The following is a 19,691-nucleotide window of genomic DNA, read 5'->3' on the forward strand; positions in this document are numbered from 1 at the left end:
CCAAAACATTAGCAGCAAATGCAAATGCTTCTACGTGTTGATAACCCTTCTGAAATCCAAACTGACTTTTTCATTAAGGTGCTTAGCAATCCTGGCATGCGTTAGTTTCTCTAAAACCTTGGAAAAACTTGTCAGAAGTGAGACTGGCTGATAGTTAGCAGTATCTGCATTATGTTTCTTCTTATACAGTGGTTTTATGATTACATACTGAAACATTTCAGGAAATATTCCTTGTGTAAGTGATACAGTGAAAATATGGCAAATGATTTCACTTACATGGCTGCGGCAATATTTTAATAATTTTCTATATATATTGTCATTCCAGTAGAGTTTTTACTATTCAGAGATTTAATGACTTTCAATTTCCTATATAGTGATTGTTATTACTTGGTTTTGTTCTACTATGCACATGACATTGACATGTAGAAAATTTGTGGCTTCATTTATGGAGCCTAGCAATCTTATTTTTTTGTTACTGTTAAAAAAAATGTTTGTTGAATATATCAGCAACTGATTTTGGATCACTAACAAGATTATGATCATTTTTTATTTGAATATTTTCTCTATAAACTGCATTTTCCCCTGTTTCCTTCATTACAAAAATCCAAATAGTTTTTACTTTATTGCTTGAGTTAGCAGTTTCTATCCCCCATGAACCATGGACCTTGCCGTTGGTGGGGAGGCTTGCGTGCCTCAGAGATACAGATAGCCGTACCATAGGTTCAACCGCAACGGAGGGGTATCTGTTGAGAGGCCAGACAAACATGTGGTTCCTGAAGAGCGGCAGCAGCCTTTTCAGTAGTTGCAAGGGCAACAGTCTGGATGATTGACTGATCTGGCCTTGTAACACTAACTAAAACGGCCTTTCTGTGCTGGTACTGCATATGGCTGAAAACAAGGGGAAACTACAACCATAATTTTTCCCGAGGGCATGCAGCTTTACTGTATGGTTAAATGATGATGGTGTCTTCTTGGGTAAAATATTCTGGAGGTAAAATAGTCCCCCATTTGGATCTCCGGGTGAGGACTACTCAGGAGGACATGGTTATCAGAAGAAAGTAAACTGGCATTCTACGGATCGGAGAGCGGGATGTCAGATCCCTTAATTGGGCAGGTAGGTTAGAAAATTTAAAAAGGGAAATGGATAGGTTAAAATTAGATATAGTGGGAATTAGTGAAGTTCAGTGGCAGGAGGAACAAGACTTCTGGTCAGGTGAATACAGAGTTACAAATACAAAATCAAATAGGGGTAGTGCAGGAGCAGGTATAATAATGAATAAAAAAATAGGAGTGCGGGTAAGCTACTACCAACAGCATAGTGAACGCATTATTGTGGCCTAGATAGACACGAAGCCCATGCCTACCACAGTAGTACAAGTTTATATGCCAACTAGCTCCGCAGATGACGAAGAGATTGATGAAACGTATGATGAGATAAAAGAAATTATTCAGATAGTGAAGGGAGACGAAAATTTAATAGTCATGGGTGACTGGAATTCGGTAGTAGGAAAAGGAAGAGAAGAAAATGTAGTAGGTGAATATGGAATGGGGGTAAGAAATAAAAGACGAAGCCACCTGGTAGAATTCTGCACAGAGCATAATTTAATCATAGCTAACACTTGGTTCAAGAATCATTAAAGAAGGTTGTATACATGGAAGAAGCCTGGAGATACTGACAGGTTTCAGATAGATTATATACTGGTAAGACAGAGATTTAGGAACCAGGTTTTAAATTATAAGACATTTCCAGGGGCAGATGTGGACTCTGACCACAACTATTGGTTATGAACTGTAGATTAAAAATGAAGACACTGCAAAAAGGGGGGAATTTAAGGAGATGGGATCTGGATAGACTGACAGAACCAGAGGTTGTAGAGAGTTTCAGGGAGAACGTTAGGGAATGATTGACAGGAATGGGGGAAAGAAATACAGTAGAAGAAGAATGGGTAGCTTTGAGGGATGAAGTAGTGAGGGCAGCAGAGGATCGAGTAGGTAAAAAGACGAGGGCTAGTAGAAATCCTTGGGTAACAGAAAAAATATTGAATTTAATTGATGAAAGGAGAAAAATTGCAGTAAATGAAGCAGGCAAAAAGGAATACAAACGTCTCAAAAATGAGATCGACAGGAAGTGCAAAATGGCTAAGCAGGGATGGCTAGAGGACAAATGTAAGGATGTAGAGGCATATCTCACTAGGGGTAAGATAAATACTGCCTACAGGATAATTAAAGAGACTTTTGGAGAAAAGAGAACCACTTGTGTGAATATCAAGAGCTCAGATGGAAACCCAGTTCTAAGCAAAGAAGAGAAAGCAGAAAGGTGGAAGGAGTATATAGAGGGTCTGTACAAGGGTGATTTACTTGAGGACAATATTATGGAAGTGGAAGAGGATGTAGATGAAGATGAAATGGGAGATATGATACTGCGTGAAGAGTTTGACAGAGCACTGAAAGACCTAAGCCGAAACAAGGCCCCGGAGTTGACAACATTCCATTAGAACTACTGATAGCCTTGGGAGAGCCAGCCCTGACAAAACTCAACCATCTGGTGAGCAAGATGTATGAGACAGACGAAATAGCCTCAGACTTCAAGAAGAATATAATAATTCCAATCCCAAAGAAAGCAGGTGTTGACAGATGTGAAAATTACCGAACTATCAGTTTAATAAGCCACAGCTGCAGAATACTAACACGGATTCTTTACAGATGAAAGGAAAAACCACTAAAGCTGACCTCGGGGAAGATCAGTTTGGATTCTGTAGAAATGCCGGAACACATGAGGCAGTACTGACCCAACGACTTATCTTAGAAAATAGATTAAGGAAAGGCAAACCTACGTTTCTAGCATTTGTACGCTTAGAGAATGCTTTTGACAATGTTGACTGGAATACTCTCTTTCAAATTCTGAAGGTGGCAGGGGTAAAATACAAGGAGATGAAGGCTATTTACAATTTGTACAGAAACCAGATGGCAGTTATAAGAGTCGGGAGGGGAGGGGGGGCATGAAAGGGAAGCAGTGGTTGGGAAGGGAGTGAGACAGGGTTGTAACCTATCCCCGGTGTTATTCAATCTGTATATTGAGCAAGCAGTAAAGGAAACAAAAGAAAAATTTGGAGTAGGAATTAAAATCCATAGAGAAGAAATAAAAACGTTGAGGTTCACCGATGACATTGTAATTTTGTCAGAGATGGCAAAGGATCTGGAAGAGCAGCTGAATGGAATGGATAGTGTCTTGAAAGGATGAATATCAAGAAAAGCAAAACGAGGATAATGGAATGTAGTCGAATTAAATCGGGTGATGCTGAGGGTATTAGATTAGGAAATGAGACGCTTAAAGTAGTAAATGAGTTTTGCTATTTGGGGAGCAAAATAACTGATGATGGTCAAAGTATAGAGGATATAAAATGTAGACTGGCAATGGCAAGGAAGGTGTTTCTGAAGAAGAGAAATTTGTTAACATCGAGTATAGATTTAAGTGTCAGGAAGTCATTTCTGAAAGTATTTGTATGGAGTTTGGCCATGTATGGAAGTGAAACGTGGACAATAAATAGTTTGGACAAGAAGAGAATAGAAGCTTTCGAAATGTGGTGCTACAGAAGAATGCTGAAGATTAGATGGGTAGATCACATAACTAATGAGGAAGTATTGAATAGAATTAGGGAGAAGAGAAATTTGTGGCATACCTTGACTAGAAGAAGGGATCAGTTGGTAGGACACATTCTGAGACATCAAAGGATCGCAAATTTAGCATTGGGGGGGGGGGGGGGGCAGTGTGGAGGGTAAAAATCATAGAGGGAGATCAAGAGATGAACACACTAAGCAGATTCAGAAGGATGTAGGTTGCAGTAGATACTGGAAGATGAAGAAGCTTGCACAGGATAGAGTAGCATGGAGAGCTGCATCAAACCAGTCTCTGGACTGAAGACCACAACAACAACCATAAAACCATGTTCTTTGATGTATGTATGGTCTTGTTAAGAATTATATTGTAAGGTTTGGGATCATTTGATCTCTTGGGTCCTGCATAGACCTCTCCTTTTCTATATAAGAAATTTTGAAGCCTTTAGAGATCCAAGGCCTGTAACATTATCTAAACAAATTTTCTCTCATTAACTTTTTAGGAAATGTTTCTTCAAACAGACTTGTAGCCTTATTGATAATATATTAAATTTGGAGTTGACACCAACAGCAATATATACAGGCCAGTCCACAAGCTGTAATTGATGATTAAATTTTTACATGGTGTATCTGTTTATAATCATCATGTTTTCCCAAATAAAATGTACATTTCTCTGTACATTTATCTGGTTTATGGTGAGGAGCTGTGCATTATGATCAGAGCCGTTTACAAAATTTTGATATTTAAATTATAATATGTATTCATTTCTGTAAATATGTTATCTGTTAAAGTACTTTCAGTATCCTCACCAACAGACATTTCATTTGGTGCAGATGAGCTGGCCTGGGTAGTACCATGGAATAGTGCAAAAACCTGCCATGGGGGATGCACAAGGCACATATTATGGGCAGACCCACAAACAGAAGTGTTTATCTGTGGACGACAGTAAGCTGAGCAGGCCAGTGTTTAACACTGAGGTGAACTATTGCGGACCACCCCTTGCACGTTGTGCTGAGTGTTGTTGCCAAGAGCACAATCGACAGCTGTGTCTGCCAGCTACATGCTGAATTATCATTGTGCATGTATCTAGGAGGGTTCAGACTTTTTGCCTCCTGTAGACTGACTCACACAGTATATCTGAATGTCGTGTGATTAGGGCCTCCCATCGGGTAGACTGTTCGCCGGGTGCAAGTCTTTCGATTTGACGCCACTTCGACAACTTGCGCATCAATGGGGATGAAATGATGATGATTAGGACAACACAACACCCAGTCCCTGAGTGGAGAAAATCTCTGACACAGCCGCGAATCGAACCCAGGCCCTTAGGATTGACAGTCTGTCACGCTGACCACTCAGCTACCGGGGGCAGACACTCACATGGTGAGTTTTTTTTTCCTCTCATGGGGTTCTGTTCCCTGGTTATTATCAAACCACTGGTGGTCCGTGAAGTACATCCACTGACAGTGTAGAGCAGTGGCAATGAATGACATTCTCTCATGTATGATAACCCTATTTTTTGTTTCCCATTTCCTAGTTTTAACTTTGGGCCGTCATGAACCAGGAACTTCTGCAATGCTGACAGGACCAGCTGCACCTACAAAAAGAACAGGAGCAGGAGTAGATGCAGGCATCAATGAACCAGACATCAGAGTTGCTCTGTGCCCTTGCCCCACCAGTGGTGGGTCAGTTGCTGTTTGTGCAGTTTCCTTTTCTGACATTGCTGCATCTGATGCCGTTTGTCAGTTTTGATGAGTTTACGAGAAGGTGGCAAAATTACCCACACTGGTTCTTGCTGCACTGCTAGGTAAAACATATTGTCAATCCAGTTAATAATGCAGCCTTGTTGTCCAAAATTTGAAGCCCTCCAATGAACCTGAGAAACACCACTTAGACAAGCTTTGTTGGTTGCTCACTCAGTATTTCAGGCACCAAACCCACATGGTCACAACACAGTTGAAGTTTAACCAGCACCACAAGATTCCTGGGCAAATTTATGAGGCCTGGATCACTGATTTGTACGGTTTTTCACATAAGCATTATCTTGAATGTCCCAAATGTGCTACTTCTTATGCAGATTTGCTGATTTGGGACATTATTGTCTGGTTAGTGCCCGATCCCAAAGTTCAGACTTGGGTGTTGACCTTGCCCAAACTCTCCTTAGCCAGTGTTGCCCAGATTGTAGACTTGCATGAGATGAAGGTAGTGCAAGGGATGTCCTTTCTGACATTGGCAGGTGGCCCAGTTAGGTGTACATGGTGGACAGCTCCCCTCTTCCCTGCGGGGTAGCCCAGGAGGCCTTGCCTTCCACCAAGTCCCCATGTGTTGATACCACTGATGATTTCTGTACAGTGGCATCATGGTGATGTCCATCTTTGTCTATGCCAGGCTTGACAGATCCGCATTGGTCACAGTGTTGTAATTCCTGCCCATGGCAATTTCCTGGTCCTTGGCATCATTCTCCTGCTTGTTTGGTGAGCCAACAGTCTTGTCCTAATTGTCATTTGTTGCATGTTTGTTAAGACTGCCCACATGTGGAAGACAAGTATGGGACATACCTTTGGATAAGCCATTTGTCAACTGTTTGTGACAATCAGCAAGCTGTAAGTTAGTCTCAGACAGTGCATTCCTTTGTCAGGCAGTTCTCCATTTCTGCGCGTTCTAAGAATATGGATGTCAGCTTATATTGTTAATCAGCTTCCAGATCATTGTCCAAGTGCATTTAGTGTCGCAGTCCATTCCTTTTCACAATTTCAAATTCTTATTGCAGCCATACGGCCTGCTGTTGGAGAATACTTTGGGTTAGGCTGAAAATTTTGAGGCACATGTTTCTCTTAAGCCATCAGTGCTATCTGAGATTTTTGTTTCCCCCACTCCACCATGTACAACAATGTAAGGCTGAGTTGCAGCATTGGCAAGATCAAGGAATTGTTTCTCCTATTCAATCAAGTCAATGGGCCACCCCTTTAGTGGTGATTCAAAAGCTTGATGGCACCATGTGCCTCTGTGGCAATTTCAGATGGTCACCATGCAGTGTGTCACTGATTCATATCCAGTTCTTCAGACAATGTAGTTGTTGCCGAACTTTGGGGACCAGTATTTTTCACACATCAACTTACGCAATGCCTACCTGCAGTTGCCATTGGACGCAGTCTTCTCAGATGTTCTCGGTCCTCAACATCCCCTCTGGGCTATATCAGTGTAATTGCTTGCCTTTTGCTATCTCATCTGGGCTAGGAAATTATCAACAGTGTTTGTATCAACTGTTTCAGGACATTCCCTGTTGTGTTGATTACTTGATGGCATCTGGGTAATGGGCTCTACCAGAGAGGAGCATTTATGAAACCTTCAATTGGTTGCCCATTGCTTCCTGGAGGATGGTGTGTATTGCAAATTGGAAAAGTGCAGTTTTTTCTCCCGTGAGGTTCATTTTTTTCGGGCATGTGCTTAGCAAAAATCACCCCATCCTAACAGATGACCACATCAAAGCTATCATCAACCTGCTAGTGCCCAAGAACCTGAAGGAGCTCCAGTATTTCTTGAGTAAGATTTCATTTAATGTCCAGTTCATCCACTAGGATGTGCACATCAACTGGCTTTGCCAGAAGGGCATTAAGTTTTTTGCTCTACAGATTGTCAGTCAGCTTTTCGTTCCCGCAATCAATGTTTGTGCTCTGCTCCCTGTCTAGTTTCTTTTACACCAGGTAAACATATAACCCTGTGGTGCACCACATTATGGCATTAGTGCCATCCTGTCCCATCATAACCCAAATAACACTGAACAACCCATTGCCTGTGCATCGAACTTGCTTTCTGCCGTGCAATGTAATTATTCACAATTGGAAAATCAGGCACTAACTGTTATTTTTGTAGTTAAAATTTTCATGTTAACATGTATGGTGTGAGGTTTCACTTCATCACTGGTCACAAGCCACTGGTTTCATTATTTGGCCCTTATTGTAAACTGCCCAAAGGACTGCCCGCCAGTTTCAAAGGTTGGCCCTCTTTCTCAGTAACTATTGCTATGACATTCACTATCACTCCACTGCCTGACATGCCAATACTGATGTACTATCACAGTTACCAGTGGGACCTGGTCCAGACTTTGATTGGCAGGACGCTGTTGTGCTCACATTTGATGATTCCATGCAGCAAACCCTGTCGGGTTTCCCACTGACAGCAGGAGTGGTTGTGGCTGCCACAGCTGCTGACCCACTTTCCTGCGAAATCGTTTTGGTGGTCCTGATGGGTTGGCCAGAGTGCACCTCTTCTGGTATGGATCCAGTGTTTTTGCTCCTACGTGATTGACTCAGCATTGTCCAGGGGGTCCTCATGCTTCCAGAGAGGAGCAATGCTATCAAGTAGTCATCCCGCAAGTGTTGCAACCTTGCATACTCCAGTTGCTGCATGCTGCACACTGGGGTATGACTCATATGAAGGCATTGGTATGATGTCACATCTACTGGCCTGTGATTGATTGTGACACTGAACATCTGGTGTATGCTTGTGAGGCTTGTGCTCAGGCCCAGGCTGCACAATTGCACCAGTTTTTTCTTTAGCCAGTCCTGCATCCCTTTAGGACAGGGTGTACATTGATTACCTGGGTCCAGTTTTGGGCATCATGTGGTTGTTGGCGGTCAGCACATTTTTCAGTTTCCCGTATGTAGTCAAAATGTGCTCCACATCGTTGACTGCCACTGTTTGCATATTTTAGGTTATTTTTGCCAGTGAGAAGTCCTCCTGGGCCTTTCTATTCAATAATTGTAGACAGTTTGTGTCGAGAGAGTTTGAAGACTTTTGCATTCGTAACAGTATCTGGCAGATGACTATCACCACTTCATGCCACATTCAAGACCCAAATGAAGAAGTCATTGTCTGCCTCTTCCCAGAACACTGCATCATCAAATTTTCTGGCTATGTACACAGCGATATCCGTCAATGGGTGCAGTCCAGCAGAATATTTGCACGGGTGCCAGCCGTGGTGTCTCATGGATCTGCTGCAGCCTCAGTGGCATGCCACAGACCACTGTGGCTCACCACGTTTTCCTCTCAGGCTCGATCCTTTGGCTGGTGGCAGGAGTGGCTGCTGGGTGTCGTGGTAGGCCACAAAGGTTTACAGTTGCTTGCAGTGGATGTTGACAGGAGCAGCTGACCCATCATGCAACTCAGTTGTGCCCGTACCCTGGTGGGACATTACTGCCACGATCTTCTGGTCCACAGCGTGGCAGGCTCGATCACAGCATTCTTCCAGGTGCATGCTCCCACTTGCAGCGGTGTGCTTCCTCGTTGCCACTTCCTCTGTGACCTCTGTTGTCCCCCCTTCCCCTACAGCCTCAGGCCGCAGCGAGACTTGCACCTGTGCCTGCTGCAGTGAACCTCTATGGATTTGAATCCACTCTCCTCCTCCTCCACTTCCTCTGCCACCACATCCTACCCTCACATCCCTCCTCTGATGGAGGTGGGCTCATCTCCACTGCTGCTGATAGATGCCCCACTCTCCCAGTTTTCAAGCCCTTCTGAACTTCTGTGAGAACCAGTGATGTTGGTGTTGCCTTCTTCAGTGGGTGATCTGCTGCCAGTTTCTCTGGAGGCCTCTCTGGTTCTGTGCCAGAGATTTTGGCATGGTCATTTTCAGCCCTACAAGGGCTTTTCAGGAAAGAGGGATTTAGTATCCTTGCCAGTGGACATTGCAGTGGAGACAAATGAACTGGCTTGTGTACCACTATGGTATAGAGCAGAAGCCTGCCATGAAGGACACATGCGGCACATAGTATGAGCAGACCTGCTGATATAGGTGTTTACTTGCAGGTAGCAATAAGCTGAGCAGGAGTGCTTACGCTGAGTTCAACTACAATGGACCTCATGTTGCGCATCATGTCATGTGTTATTGCCAAGTGCTCAGTCACCAGCCGCATGCTTAGTTACCCGCTTGCACATTTCTACAAGCATTTGGACTTTCTCTCTTCCTGTAGATTCATTCGTACAGTGAGTTTTCATTTCCTCTCACAGGTTTCTGTTCTCTGGTTATTATCGAGCCTCTGTTGACCCGTGAAGTACCCCTGCTGACAGTGCACATACTGAAGTACTTGAATGGGCCGTTATTCTACACTTATGCTCATAAATTAAGGATAATTGCAAAATGTGGTGCCACACAACATGGCACTAAACAAAACTGCCGCTAATAGTGTAGGCACATAGGGAACAAATATGACACAAATCTGTAAGTCCACGGTATTGGTGATAAGTTGAGAAAACCATCCCGAAACACGTGTGCTACACAACGCTACTGTTTCCTGCACATATACCCCGACATTAATACGGGATAAGATCACCGTGCACACGTACACAGGCTGCACAACGGGTTGGCATACTCTGGATCAGGTGGTTGAGTAGCTGCTGGCGTATAGCCCCCCATCCTTGCACAAGTGCCTATCGGAGCTCCTGAAGTGTCATAGGGGTTTGAAGACTCTATTCTTCAGGCACTTCCTGCCAGAAAACTGAGCCATGGTGGCTTCAAGAAATAATGGCAGCTATCAAAGAGCACTGGAGAGGATTCCAATGACACTAACATCAATCTTTTGTGGATCATTTAATAGCTATACAAGGGACTTCAAACAAAGGTACTGTATTTAATAAAAAAAAAAAAAAAAAAGTGCAAGCAGGAACGTTAGGAATGGTATGTAGCAGCAATGAGAGCCCACACCACTTAATCTCAAGTATGAACTAAACTGCATGACATTTGCAGCCACCCACCGTCCATAGTTATTTCTGGCATCTCCCTCAGTGGCGACATCTGTACTAGTCCTGTGGTTATTATTGAGTGTTTTGTGGCACACTTTGTCAAGATGTTGGCATGCAGTTACTACCATCCTAATTTCCTAACCCAGAAGCATGTAGCAGAGCAAAACTACTAATCCTTCTTTACACAAGGTCTTAGTTCATACAGTATTCCAGTTAGTGAATAGGAATTTGATAGCACTTTAGCAGAAGCCTAAAGGATGTATTGGTGGCCAACTCCTTCTACTCCATTGATGAATTTCTCAGTAGAACCAACTGATATATATATATATATATATATATATATATATATATATATATATAAGTACAATACAACTTCTGCACAATTTCAGTGCAGTAATGTGTTCATTATAAATAAGTGTGTGTGTGTGTGTGTGTGTGTGTGTGTGTGTGTGTGTGTGTGTATGTGTGCGCGTGTGTAAGTACAATCTAACCTCTGCACCATTTCAGTGCAGCAATGTGTTCATTGTAAATAAGTATTTTAGTAGTTGTATTACATGTTTATTACCCTATAAATAAATAATAAAACTTTTTTTATTTTAAATTCAGTGCATTAGTATTTGTAAAATGATTCTTTCATATAGTGTTCATTAAAAAATGATGATCATTCCACTTGGGACCTGTGGAATGGTACATTAGCTTATTTGTTTGAGTTGTAAATATTCGTCATGTATTGTTGTTTTTCTGACATGTTCTAAACCTGGAGGACCTCCTCACTATGGATCAATTGGAATGAAAGTAAATCAAATCAAATCAAGAAAACACAGCCCCTAGACTCAATAAAATCTATAATAAAATTCTTAAACACCTTAGCAATGACAGCATAAAACACATCCTGGGGTTCTTAAATCACATTTGGCAGGAAGGGGAGTTCTTCTCCCCCTTCCACCCCTATGGCAGGAGAGTATTGTTATGCCTGTCCTGAACCCAAGAAAAGACCCTCAAATTTTCACTGACTGTAGCATAAATTCTCTAATGAACTATCTGTATAAATTATTCAAAAGAAGTGTTGCGGTGCCTGGAAGCCAGAGGGCATTTATTGCAATTTCAAACTGGCTTTATAATGTTCTAGTCCACCACAGACCAACTGAATCATCTGTAATCTGCTATGCATAATGCTTTCAGGCATTACCAACGCCTGATTACTGTGTTTTTGGATCTGCAGAAGGCATACAATACTGCCTGGCACAATCTAATTCTGTCCGCTCTGCATGAGTGGGGCTTTCAGAGTTGTTTACCCATTTTTATACAAAATTTCCTATCCCTTTGACTCTATTGAGTCTGCATAGGTTCAGACATTATCAACCAATATGCAAAGGAAACTGGGGTCCCTCAGGGATCAGTTCCGAGCGTAATCCTCTTCGCCATCACAATCGATGGTGTCATGACCGCATGGGACCTATAGTCTCATCGTGATGTATGTGGATGACCTTTGCCTCTTTATAGCTCCACATCACTGTGCGTCACAGAGCATCAGCTTCAGGAGGCCATTGAGAAAGTACATAAATGGGCCCTGAATCTTGGATGTCAATTTTCTACCATGAAAACTTGTGTCATGCACTTTTATAGACTCAGGACTGTGCACCTGAACCCAGAACTTTACATCAGTAACCAGTTACTTGAAGTTGTTGAAACTTTCACATTCTTAGGCCTGTTATTTGGCAGTGAGCCAACACGGTTGCCACTTGTATGCCAACTCAAGGAAAACTGCATGAGGAAACTTAATACCCCAGATTTCTTACTAGCCCTCTTCTGCAGTTCTACATAGCTTTGATTTTATCCCGCATTAGCCATGTATGTGTTGCTTGTGGGTCAGTACCACCATCAGTATTGAACTTGTTAGATCCTTTTCACCGTAGTACTGTGCTCAATAAAAACAATACCAATCGTCTTTGTATAGGTTTATTTCTAGGCAACCAGTTTCGACGTTACACTACATTATCTTCAGGCCTAAACGGCTTCAATCCAGTAACCTTCATGTTACTTATGAGACCAGTTAAAGGCACTGCTATATTTGTAACACAAAGGTTACTTACAGGATTGGAGCAGTTTAGGCCTGAAGATGAAGTAGTGTAACATCAAAACTGGTTGCCTAGAAACAACGGCGATTGGTATTATTTTTATTGAACATTGAACAGCCGTAGTCCCATACTCCACCATAAGATGGAGTTACATTCACAGTAGTGTGCACTCAGTAATTGGAGCTTTCTGTTCAGACACTATAGCGGGACGTATATGCCCCAGGACAACTGCGAAATTTAAGGAAACATGGGAATTTTTTCACCTGGGAAAAATCTGGAATAAACCCAGGAATCTTTTAGAATTTTTTCAAAGAAAATTCCGCACTGGCTGTATGAATGATTTTTATTAAATCTGCGACCGGTTTCGCACCGCTATCCCTGCATCCTCAGGCAATCTGTACAAAAAATAATGTAATAAGAGCTCATACAAACTATTCGATCCCACAATAGTGGATTAGCTATTGGGCGTAAATTCCACAGGATACATTTCTATGGTAACATTTCAAGCAGAATCGGCAAGTGCTTAAGTTCTAAGGTAATAAATCCGGCTTTTTATATTCCTAAAAACAATGGACAGAAGTTCAGGCACAAGGAGGCTGCAACATGGAATAGTTTCAAGTCATCGGGGGTATATATATCACCTGTGATGATTGTGATGTGGAGTACATAGGCCAGACAGGAAGAAGTTTTGAGACCCGCTTTAAGGAGCACACCAACGACCTAGGCTCAAAATCGGCTGTAGGTGTGCATTTGTGGGAAACGGGTCACCATATCACTGGTATCCAGAACAACATGCGGGTGTTACACTTGGAAAGTAAGGGCAACACCCTTAATGTTTTGGAAGAGGTTGAAATCTTCAGGGTTCTGAAGAAAGCCCTTTGCTCCTCACTTAATGTCCAGACCGATCTGAGGCACAAAGATCTTCTAGAAAATTTTGATTACTTAAACAGATAGCCTAACCCCTATAGCTTACTTGTTAGTAGGTTCTGTCCAATATATTTTTAGGTGTACTCTGGGCCTTACGCATTCAGAACCAGAATGTTAGTTTTAACTAACTGCCCCTTTTTTATATTGGCCACCTAGTATGGTATTAGACTTAAAAAAATAGACATAAGACCTTATACACGTCATCTGGCCTCCGGCAATTCTCGTGCCACTGCGTGAGCACTTTCTGGGTTTTGGCCAGTCAGTCAGGCCATGTCCGCTGTTGCGAGGCTCCTCACAACTTGCATGGTGTGTTCTGATATGTTTACATGGCCCTAAGTCTGCTGTTTGTTCATGCTAATGTTCTGCTCTTCGTCGTTCGTGTTTAGGGAGTTTTATCAGCATTGTATTTTATTTTTATTTTCTAGGTCATACCCGCTCCCATCATTAAAATTTTTTTTTTAAAGATTTTTAAATTTTAACTACCGCTTTCACCAGATGACGGTATATTGGACGTGAATGGCAGGGAGTGGCTACAGGGCAATGTTCAATGTTACTATGTTATAAATAGCGTATGTGAGTACTTTCTTATTTCATTCAAAAAACTGGCTATTTAAAAGTTTAATTTACACATCAGAATTGGGGGATCAAATAGTTTATATGAGATATTATTATATTATTTTTTGTACAGATTGCCTGAGAATGCACCGATAAGTGGTGCGAAACCGCTCACAGATTTAATAAAAATCATTCGTACAGCCAGTGTGGAATTTTCTTTGAAAAAATGTCAAGGTTTGGCTGTGGTTGCCCGCCTTACAAAACATCTTTTAGAATTCCAGAAATTTTTCATTGTTTTAGTTTACAGTTAAATTTTTGTAATTTTAACTGGTAATAACTGATGCTCTAAGAAAGAATTTTACTTTGGCCCACTACTGCAGAATAATACTGCAGTAAGGAAATATAAACAAGAGAAGAGCACCAAAATAAAATTTTAGTTGCAAAGAAAATGTGCCATTTACAACAAAACAAACTGCACGTAGGCATCTGTCAACATCAAAATGTGTTGATGGCCTTAGAACAAAGACTGTGTAATACTTTGTAACAACAAACTGCTTTCAATGAGCATGCTGTAACAACTGTTTAAATTTATAACAGGTCATGAGAAAATATTGTGATTGGCAGTTTAAGAAGCATTACTTTCAAAGTAAATTTCCTTTTACACAAGCTGAATTGTGATAAATCTGAGAAAGTGCACTTAATTTCTTAAACTACAGAGCATTTGACTGTCACTCAAAACTTAACACTCTGAGGACCAGCCACTTAGAATAATTTTGGGCTTGAAGACCAGCCATTAATGCCATTATTTAAAACTTACTGGTGTATTTGTGTTTGATATATCTTAAAGGATAACATGCTAAAAAGTACCAAGCTTCAATGTTAGTTTTTCGTTTTTATTTTAGTTCTTTCATAGATTACAAATTATGGAATAACAATGGTGAAAACTATAAAAGTGTGAGGTGAATTCTTGAGCAATTTCACATGCAACTGGCATTTCTGTGGAAAAATCAAAGTGCTCATCAGAACATTTGTTCAGTCAGGTAACCCACAAATTTTCAGTGCACAGCAGTGAAATTTATAATTTTACTTGTCATAAACATTCAACTGCTGCCAAGGTGGCCCAGTGGTTACCATGCTGGACTCACATTTGGGAGAATGATGGTTCAAACAAGTGTCTGGTCATCCTGATTTAGGTTTCATTTCTCTACGCACATGTTTCCGCACCTCAGACAAGTGCCGGGATGGTTCCTTTGAAAGGACACGGCTGACTTCCTTTCCCATCCTTCCCTAATCCAATGGGACCAATTACCTTGCTTTTTGGTCCCCTCCCCCAAATCAACCAACCAAGCAATCAGCTGCTGAAATTTAAGCTGTGCTCTTAGGATCCTGCCTAAGCACACCCTCAGAGAAAAGAACAAAAAAATGTAATGCCAGTATTATAGGTGATGATGATGATGATGTTTGGTTTGTGGGGCGCTCAACTGCGTGGTTATCAGCGCCCGTACAATTATCCAATCTTTGCTCAGCCCAATTTCGCCACTTTCGTGGATGATGATGAAATGATGAGGACAACACAAACACCCAGTCATCTCGAGGCAGGTGAAAATCCCTGACCCCGCCGGGAATCGAACCCGGGACCCCGTGCTCGGGAAGCGAGAATGCTACCGCGAGACCACGAGCGGCGGACAGTATTATAGGTGAAAGATTAGCTTGTCATGTAGCTGTACTGAATGTATATTAATTTAAACCAGTAACTTTTCCTATTTGTGTGCTCATGCAACTGAACAGTGATGTTGTTATTGGCTGAGAAAACTGCATCAAAATCTTGATTTCATTGCTTTGAAAGCTACTGTGCTGTAATCGACAGAATTTGTATTTACACTTTCATAATACAAAAGTATGCAATATACAAGTTTCTGTGCAATGAAGATCTTTCCAAAATGCATTGTGTTTTGCTGGGTTTCCTTTCCTAAAGTGCTGGCAAGTTCAACACTGGTATATATTACTTTTACCATTCAAAGGATTTGTAAGTTTTATAGCTCCAAGGGAAAGCATATTGTCACTTAACATGGAAAAAGCGTATTTTCACCCATGAAAAAGTGTAGTTTCACATGTGAAAAAATGTATTTTTAACCAGGAAACCAAGGACTTTCTTTTTCTTGTCCACGTATACACCCAGTATGGACAGCCTACTGGTGGAAGCTGGTGTCCCACCGCTGAGAGTCAGATGTCAACAACTCTTGTTGAATTATGATCTCACAATCTGTCAGATGTCTACCGATCTATGTTAGTCAACTCTGTTTCACAATCGACAGTTCACACTGTTCATAAAGTAGACTAGATTGTATATAATTGGAGGCTCTGTGCAAGGGTCTCCAACTAGCCTTCTTGCCTGTGTTTGTGGAGTTCTCTCTTCCCAGCCCCCATGGCTATGTTTCCAGTCCCATGATTCAAATGGACCTCTTTTTTGGCACCAAGAAAATTGTTAGTCCCATGATTCTCAGATGTCTGTACCATTTGGTTCTCCATGACTACTCAAATTCAGCATGCATCTACACAGATGGATCAAAACTCAATAGCAGGGTCAGTTTTGCTTTTGCAGATGCAAGGGGGCAAGAGAAGTATTCTCAATCAAGTGCATACAGTATTATACACTGTGGAGTTGGTCACCATATTATGGACTCTGCAGCACATTAAAACTCTTACCACAAAAGACTCCATAAACTGCCCACAATGAGTATCGTAGTGGTAAAATCCGAGACCTATTAGTTGAACTACACAGCTCCAGTACAACAGTAACATTCATCTGGATATTGCACCACATGGGTATTCCAGGAAATGAACTAGCTGGCAAATTAACTAATGAAGAAATCACAGGACTTGGAATATGAGGCACAGACTTAACGTTGCAGCCACAACATCACATTTTGAAAACTAGGATATGGAATTCGAGGCTACCACAAGAACAAGCTAAGAGCACCAAGGCCTGACATATTTCTGTCTCTCAGGAAGTTGAAATCTTAATGTGCAGAAAGCATATCAGCCACACCAGACTTGCTCACGATTTTCTTTCGCATCTAGAGGATTCCCCTCAATGCAGCTGTAACAGTCCTCTTATGGTAACCCATAATCTCACCCAATGTGTCCTGCTGATTGATCTGAGACAAGCAATCAACCTGCCTATCTCATTACCTCAGATCCTCTCAGACAGAGAGTCAGAAACTACCAAAGTTCTGTTTTTCCAGGGGGAAAGTGGCTTTTATATCAAAATTTAGTGCAGTTCCATGTTCGGTCAGTACCTCTCACTGTGGCACGTGCTCCGAGTGGCCTCAAGCTACTTTCTCCTTTTGCACTGTCACACATTTCTTAAACTTTTATGTATATATTCTATTTACCTAACTTTAAACTAATTTTCTCTATAGTCTGCTGCATTTCCTCACTCCACTTTAGTTGCTCGACTAATTTTTGTTGCACTATGCTGACCCTTCTCGGTGTATCCAGCAGTGTATCCTTCAGTGACCAGTCACAGTTTTTACCTGTCTGAGTTTTATCTCACTTTTAAGAATCCTGCTAAAGCTGTGGCGATGGACTATGAAGCTGACAATTCTCCTTCTCTTGTTTTGTATATGTTTCCATCATTTTTGTGTCATCACCATCTTCATCATCATCTTCATCATTCTCTAATGCTTCAGACCAGAGTGCTTCTTGAAGAATGAAGCAGTGAATATACTCAGAAAATACTTCCTTAATTTACTTTGGAGTTTATTTTGTGAAAAAGGACTACACTCTAGCAGATGCCTAGTGACTTACGTTGAAACTGGCATTTACAAAATGGAGCTTCTCTTACAACAAATTTAAGTTTTCTTGTAGTTTCTCAGTTGCTTACTGCTTCATATCAACATCACACAAAAATTTAAAAACCCACAGTCAGATACATTAGTGCACTCAATAAGCATGAGCAGAGAATCAACAGGCCTCTGGGCTTTATTCTTCAACGTCGTCTTTAGATCTGCCTCCCCCCCCCCCCCCCTCCCTCCCTCCCCATCTTGGATTTGAAGAGAGACTGTTTGCTTAAAAAGATAGGCTCCTTCAACTGCCTCCAATTCAACTGGAAATTTAGTATCTGAACAGGTGTGACAATGCCACTACACTACACTGTCAGTGTGGGTACTTCACTGGCCAATGATGTCTTCATAGTAACCGAGGAACAGAAGCTTGTAAGAGGAAACAAAACTCACCATGTGAGACAATCTACAGGAAGCAGAAAGTTTGAGACCACATAGAGACATTCAGTACATGGATGATTAGTGAGCACTCAACAATAACTCTTGGCATAAAGTGCAAGGTGAGGTCCACGATGGCTGAACTCAGTGTAAGCACTGGCCTACTCTGCTTACTGCGACCCCTAGGTAAACAATTCTGTCAGTGAGTCTGCTCATACTATGTATCCCTGTGAGTGTCTTTGCAACAGTTTTCAAAGTACTATGCGAAAATGAGTGTAATGAGAGTGTGTGTTACACATGTGAATGGATTTGGATTCTTTGCAACGTACAGGACATAGCAACTATCCATTTTCATCAGTGTCTTATTCTCTTCACTTGCATTTCCTTCTCTTCCATATTCATCCAAATTTAATTAGTTTTTGAATAGAATTTTCATTTCAGAGTTATTTAGCTCCCATGACTATGAGAACATAACAGCCGAAGAGAATGTTACGTCTGTTTAATCTTGTGGACATGGGCACTGCTAAGCATTCTCATCCTGTGGGGTGCTGTCATAACAGCAAATGAGTTTAACATGTCTCCAGGATAGGTAGTTCATCTGCATTGATACATTCTGCTAGTTTGGTGGTGATCATTCCCACATGAAATGGCATTCAGTGAACACATATCAGCCAATAAATGATGTAAATAGTTTAACATTTAACATATTGGTGTGACTGTAATCCTATACATTTTTCCAGTGGTGGGACATTTTTCCAGTGGTGGGACTAGAGCAGGCAGTAGTAAGCCAATGTGTGGGGCATGTTCTACAGTCAGTATTTTATTATTATTGTACATAACACCTGCACATTTTTGATTATATGGCTACATATAAACAACAGTTTGATAAATATTTGTGAGGAACATGCTGTCTACTGCTTTTGAAAACTATTGTTAGAGTAAATTGTTATTGCAATAAATTAAAAACATTCATTACAGTACATTAATTAAATTGGAAATGTGAGTGAAATAAGTTTTGTGAGTGAATAAGTTTTGGTGGCTTCTTCACATGTGAATTTTAAACAAGCTATTGAGTATATCATTCACAAACTACATAACACACAAAAACAAAATCTACAATGCAAAATATGTGTTAAACTTTTGTCTGCTGCAATTATATGCCTAATTATTTGATGGCACAATCAATTGTATATTTTCAGATATGTTTGGAACTAAAGACTAATAGTTCTATGTGGACAACAATGTGGGATGACAAATCATCTACACCATATGCAGTTAGTACAAACAAAGTGATTGTTTATGACAATGCCAAGAGTCTGACAGAAAAGGTAATATAAACGTGTTTTCATTATGCTTATAGATTAAACGATTCTTCCTCAATTAATGTCTTCTCTTGATAAATTAAGTGGCTACTTTTTACATAAATTCAGATTATCATTCCTAAATTTGTATTATGTTGGTGTATAAGTTCATAGTGTTGTTGTTTTTTTGTGTGTTGGTATTCCAGTTACTGTGGGTCTATTTATTGATTGTCATTAGTTATTTATAGTTTAC

General features: G+C 41.0%; 1 protein-coding gene across 1 annotated transcript in view; it reads left to right on the forward strand.

Moving 5' to 3' along the window:
- LOC126185120 (probable chitinase 2) overlaps positions 1-19,691 on the forward strand; it is a 277,984-nt gene that overhangs the window by 221,132 nt on the left and 37,161 nt on the right. Inside the window, exon 7 of the mRNA XM_049927938.1 lies at positions 19,337-19,465. Coding sequence (XP_049783895.1) covers positions 19,337-19,465 — 129 coding nt within the window. The remainder of the gene's footprint in view (positions 1-19,336; positions 19,466-19,691) is intronic.

Source organism: Schistocerca cancellata, chromosome 4, assembly GCF_023864275.1.
Source record: "Schistocerca cancellata isolate TAMUIC-IGC-003103 chromosome 4, iqSchCanc2.1, whole genome shotgun sequence".
NCBI lineage: Eukaryota > Metazoa > Arthropoda > Insecta > Orthoptera > Acrididae > Schistocerca > Schistocerca cancellata.